This window comes from Callorhinus ursinus, unplaced genomic scaffold (genome assembly GCF_003265705.2).
Source record: "Callorhinus ursinus isolate GAN/ISIS: 27379988/994484 unplaced genomic scaffold, GSC_fseal_2.0 scaffold1324, whole genome shotgun sequence".
In the NCBI taxonomy this organism is placed as follows: Eukaryota; Metazoa; Chordata; class Mammalia; order Carnivora; family Otariidae; genus Callorhinus; species Callorhinus ursinus.
In genome coordinates this window covers 3,954-10,020 of record NW_027398379.1, presented here as the reverse complement: position 1 = coordinate 10,020, position 6,067 = coordinate 3,954, and the positions used below count along the sequence as shown (strand labels likewise).

The 6,067-nt window shown below is 48.4% G+C and overlaps 1 protein-coding gene across 2 annotated transcripts in view; it reads right to left on the bottom strand.

Annotated features, from left to right (window-relative positions):
• Window positions 1-871: 871 nt before the first annotated feature.
• The window catches only part of LOC112818358 (transport and Golgi organization protein 1 homolog), a 9,086-nt gene continuing 3,890 nt past the window's right edge, over window positions 872-6,067 (bottom strand). For both annotated transcript variants that reach the window (XM_073890623.1, XM_073890624.1), the window contains one exon: window positions 872-1,033. In XM_073890623.1, coding sequence (XP_073746724.1) covers window positions 1,013-1,033 — 21 coding nt within the window. In that variant the 3' untranslated portion in view covers window positions 872-1,012. The remainder of the gene's footprint in view (window positions 1,034-6,067) is intronic.

The following is a 6,067-nucleotide window of genomic DNA, read 5'->3' as shown; positions in this document are numbered from 1 at the left end:
CTGTCTGCCCCTCTCTGCTGCCATCATTTGGCCCAGGCCCTGCTCACAGGGTATGAGAATCTCATTTACCAAGCCTCCTCAGGCTGATCTTGACAGCAGCAGTGCAGTTACCAGCCACTCCTGGACAGAAAAACCTGGACATCTTAGTGACCCAGCCATGACGCCAAAGGTACTGGAGGATGGCTGCTTCCACAACCTGGGAAGAAGGAGGGCTTTGCAAGATCCAGGAGCTCTGGTGCAGAATGGATTGGAGTAAACGACCTAAAAAGTGACAGAGGCAAACACCCAAATCCTCCTGTGTGGTGAGTGAGGTATGGGTCTCCTGTCATTGGCCTCTGCCCTGCCCATCCCCCAACAAGGACACTGTGGGAGGATTAGGGGCATCATGGGTCTTACCAAGAAAACTGCCACGATCAGCTACCCCTCAGAGCCCACCTGTGGTTGGGGGGCATCTTGTAGCATGATACCAGTGCACAAAATCTGGATTAATGCAGGGTCTCCTCACCAGTCTCTCAGGGCCAGTAGGGATGCTTCATTCATTCCTCACCGTCACAACAGACCGCTGCCTTGGGACAGACCCCTGTCCTGCCGAATGGCACACACCCCCAAACTAGCAGGTGCCATGTGCTCAAGAGTATCTATCACCTGAGTTAATACAACCACCAACAGACCTAAATACAAGATGTGTCCGCCTCCCCAGAAGGATTTCTTACACCCCCTGCAGGAAAGATATCACAACGGGGAATCCTGCTACTGCCCTCCATCACCACCATTGCTGCCAGTTTGTTCTGGGTATGGGATTCACACTGTGCACTCGAAGGCAAGTGAGTGTAGGGGCTCTTGAAGGCAGATGCTGACACAGAGACAGAACTGTGAAAGGTTTATTTGGGGGATACCAGGAGAGAGCACAGGGGACAGGATAGGCAGGGACAGCATTCAGGACATTAGGCTGATCGGATAATTTTCTAAATTTATACACACACAGCCTGGTTGTAATTGCTCAGGGAGGTCTTCAAATTTCCAATTTTCTGTCCTGTAAGGCAAATAGATTTGGTTTAGTACACTGTGACTTTCTGTTTCCCAAAATGCATTTGCTTCCTATATTCTTATCTGAGGCCTTGAATGGACACCTGAGTGTGTGGCTGCCTCCACGAGTCTATATGTAATAGAAAACAATTGTCTTCACATCCCAGGTATAGATCTCTGAATGTACAGGTTCTTGTAATGATCTTTCACTTCATTCTTAGCTGGGACCTAAAACTTTTTAGAAAATAAAAAGGGGTCTTTGCCTTATTTTTGAAATCAGGATTGACAAACTCTGGGCCGAGGTGCTATACCCTCAGTGTAATGGTGTGGACTGAAATGAACATCTTTTTATGATCATCTGCATGGAGCTATTTTCCTTTAAACAGTGAGAAGGGGGAGTGGCCAACAGCCCAGATGTTTTACATATTCTTTTTCTTTTTTTCCTACAGAGAGACAGAGACAGAGAAAGGGCAACATTGTGCGCGAACGGGGAGGGTGGTGGGAGAGAGAAACTCCTAGGTAGGCTCCACACTCAACGCCGAGCATGACGTGGGGCTCGATCTCGGACCCTTGAGATCCTGACCTGAGCAGAAATCAAGAGTCCGATGCTTATCCCACTGAGCCAACCAGGGTCCCCTGCAGATTCTTTCTGTACTTCAACTCCTATTCTTCTAATCACCTCAGAAAGCAATATGCTCCGCTTTCACAGATAACAAAGCTGAGGCTCTAAGTAGGCTGCACTGAGAGCTGGCATCTGGGCTGAGAAATCAGGAACACGGGTAAATCCTCAGGATGCTGTGACGAAGGTCAGTAAGATGCAAATTGCAGGCAGAGTGGTGACTCAGAGGCAGAGGCATAGTGACAGGGATCCAGCTAGTGTGGATCCTGGTCAATCCTGAATTCCCCACGAAGAGTCTGGCTCAGGCCGAAGGCCAAGGCAGCCACGCTGCTGATCTCGGTCCCGTCTTCACTTTTTCTCACTGGGGCCCACAAACTCAGGCAGAAAAGAATCCCCAAAGGAACCAAGTTAAATTTCTGAAATCTCCACCACATTCTGTCACCCAGTTCAGAACCTTCAAAAATCCAGCGGAAACAACAATCTTTATAGAGTATGAAGGAACAGCTTTATGGCAACAGTGAAGTTCTGGTACAAATAACTGCATTATCCACACTGTGTGACGGACACAGGCAGCAACTCGGTGTGGATCTCACGGTGTCCTCACACTCACTGCTCAGGCTGCTGACCTGCCAGAAACCGCCCCCGCTCTACCATAGAGAGGCCCATCCACTGCACTGAGAACCTCCATCCTTCTCATCTACAACCTCCTGTTTCTAGAGACTCATGGCTCCCTCTCTTGTCCTTCAGATCCATCGCTGGTGCTTCCCTTTTAAGGATCACAACATCTATGTCGTTTAACGAATGTGTCCCTCCCTGCTCTCAGACACGTTAAATTTCTAACGTTCAGAATAGGCATCATCCCCGATGGACTCTGAAAAACAAACTCAGGGTTCTAGAGGGGAGGGTGGTGGAGGGATGGGTTAGCCTGGTGATGGGTATTAAGGAGGGCACGTTCTGTGTGGAGCACTGGGTATTATGCACAAACAATGAACCATGGAACACTACATCCAAAACCTATGATGTCATGTATGGTGATTAACATAACAATAACAAGTTAAGAAAAAAAAGAGTAGGCATCATCCCTCCCGGAGCATGTAATATCGTCTCTGTAGTGTGTGCGTGCGCATACCCGCTGTGCCCAGCTTTCGGAGAAGAGTGGCTCTCCTTCACAACAACGGGACCTGCCAACCACCACAGTTATGAGTAAAAGACAAAGTGCATCAAATGTAACCCCTGAGCAACCTGAAGAATGTTATCATGTTCACTCTCCCATAACATGAGAGGCCTGCATGCAGGACTGCTATTCCTTATGGAGGATGCCCCAGCGTCTGTATCTGACCCACCTCAGAGAAAAGACAGAAGAACATTCCATTGGAAGTGACTCAGCATCATTGCAACACACAGTCTACACCTGCCTAGAGCATCTGCCACTGTTTCTCATTCTCATCACCCTTACCGGACAAGAGGGTTCCCCACAAGTATCCACTGACTGCCGAGGACAAGGGACAGACCCCTACCCTAATGATTAATCAAGGGACAATAGCCTTGCTTCGGGTGTTTATATAACTAAAGAAATGACAGTTCAAACTCAACACACTGCAAACAAAGTGAGAGTTCTGTATCATCCCTTCCAGACAACAAATGTGGACTGTGGACATGCACGATGGTAAGAAATATATGTCTCCATTGTGTAAGAAAGACACTTCCTTCCTAACAATGGCACCTCCCCCACTGCTCAGTGCATGGAAATAGCCAAGCACAACAAATGTATGTCCTGAGAAAATTCAGGATATTAAAACGTGCCCAGCCAGGATTCCCCTTGTAATGTCAAGGCTTCAGCCAAACTCTGTGTTTCTTCCACCGACACAACCCTAAGGTGATGATCTGGAAACAAGGAAGCCTGTAGGCTCTGAATGAAGACTTAGCATCTTGAAAGGTAAATGACACCACAGAGATTCCAGGACAAACTCAAGGTCAGGACAGGGTGCTGCCCAGACAGGAACAGGATTCCAGACATGATTACAACTAAAAACAGCCACAGTATTTACCTGGTCCTTCTGCGGGACCTTCTTGCGCGGGGTGCCGCTATTGTCCCCTTCAGCACAATAGGTTTCTGAGTATGACTGAAGCCCTAGAAGGGATGGAGGTGGATTCAGACTGGCCTGGACCATTCAGGATGTAAGCCAAGGCTCTACAACTGCCCCAACCTATTCCACTCTCTCCCACTCCCACGTCTCATCCAGATGTAGAGAATTTCTCACAGGTCTCCTCTTACCCCTGTGGACAAAGGAGAAGGTCAGTCCCTCAACCCTGAGGATGTGACCACTCTACCCAGGGAAGGTGTTTTCATAACTCTTCAATAACATTGGACAAATGAGGCCTCCACAAGAAAGAGTGATGGGAAGGTTGCATTCCATCCATCCCAGAGCCCAAAACATTGTGTCTGTGCTATGCACCTGGGCAATGCTTTCAACTTTGCCTTTTCAAAATGTCACTTTTCATCTCCATGGCAGACACCTGCTGCCCAGTTCTGTAGGATGAAACAAGACAGTCCATGAAATGGACATCCACAGAAAGCTGAGGAATGTTATTATGTCCTCACTCGGGTCTATCCTTGCATCGCAAAGCCTTGTGGTACCTCCTCTACATCTTCTCCACTGACAGAAGTAACTAAACTAGGAATATAGTTTGCAACTCATGTCATCCAATTCAGATCATCTTACCATGTGGTGGAGGAACGAGCTGTGGGTGAGGCCCCACCATCCGCCCATGTGGAGGAGGCTGAGGTAGCCCATAGCCAGTGAAGCCTGATAAACACCGTCCCTTGTGGTAGGGCATATGGGGGGGCCTTGGAGTACGAGGAAACCCTCTCACATCCGTACGACCTACAGAACAAAGGACAAAATATTCGGCTAAGACAGCCAAAAGTTGCAACACCAAGAGATGAAACCCAAAGAGCAAGCTCTCAGCATCTGGCTCCTTCTCCAATACCACGTTCCAGAAGAGCCGCATCGTGCTAGAAAACTTTATCCCTCTCAGTTGGTACCAAATATAATAAGGCAGGGAGCAGAGGATTAGATGTTACAGGAACAACCTACTGTCACCAAACATCACTACCCCTGTCTGCCAACGTTCACTACCAAGAAGTAGTGTCTTAAAAGGTGAAAAGGGATCATTGGATAGGAGTAAAGCAGCATACTCCAGACACGGAGGCATCGACATCCTGGGCAACACTACATCATTCGTCTTCAGCCACCGAAGATTTGGGTTTGTTAAGAAGTTACAGAATGTGATGAAACTGAATGCCCTTTCTCCGCAAGGAGTCCGAGCCACTGGAGCTGAATCATTTGCCTGCCAAGCCCCTGACTGTCCCGACCTGCCTCAAGTCCTGACAAAGCAGTCTTCTACACTCTGCACTTTCTGTCCAAGCCCACAAAGACCCTGGAGGAGTGAGGGGCCTGTGGTCTGACAGGGGCCCTGGAAAAGGGTTTTCTGAGAGGAACATGATACCAATAGCCCTTATTTACGTGCAGCAGCTGTGTTTATCTTAAAACACACTCTTCGGAAATTTCCGCACACTGAGTTCCAGATCAATTTTGTCCAGTGGGAAATTAAAATGGGAAGGCTAAATAAGAGAATTCACAAAAATGTATATGCCTTCTGATGGACAACTCCAGAGCGTGTGATGAGAGAAGAAACCAGCTCTCACAGTGACATAGGACCAAAACGACCTGCTCCTAGAAGCCCAAAGGAAGGGTTTGTGAGGCACTGGTCACGCAGGTAATCACTGACATCCCCCCTTCAGAACGTGTGTGCCAGTCCACCCAAGAGTTTTGAAAACTCAAAAACAGTTGTCTAAAGGGTAAGATGTCGAGGGATTCTGTACAGCATGTTTACCAGTAGAAGTAAAACATGGATGACTTATGAAACTTGCCCTATCTAAGAACATTCCAACCTGCCAAACAGACATAAAATGTAGAAGCGTTTCCCCTGGTTTCCAGTTGTGGGGATTACCAGAGACCTTGTCACAGGTTAATCGTCTAACCCCAACATGAACACTACCCCAATCGCACCTGATCGTAACCTACTGACTCAGAGTCAGGCCGGCCAGAGACTTCACTTGGAGTGAGGTGTCATCCTCCTCGAGTTAACTCACTCCATGGTCATTGTGGGCTGGCATGGGTGGATGGACACAGACACACACACACACACACCCACACTGAGCGCCCTGCCATCCTGCACCTCTAAGCACCTGTGGCTTTGGAGGGTGCCACTGAAGGTGATGATCTGTAATGGAGAAGCCTGTCAGCCCCTGAGTGAACTGCTTGCATTTTGAAAGGGAAACGACACCACAGACCAACTGCAGGCCCCACCCAACAGACACAAGGCCAGGACTGGGTGCAGTTCAGTAAGGGAAGTTTG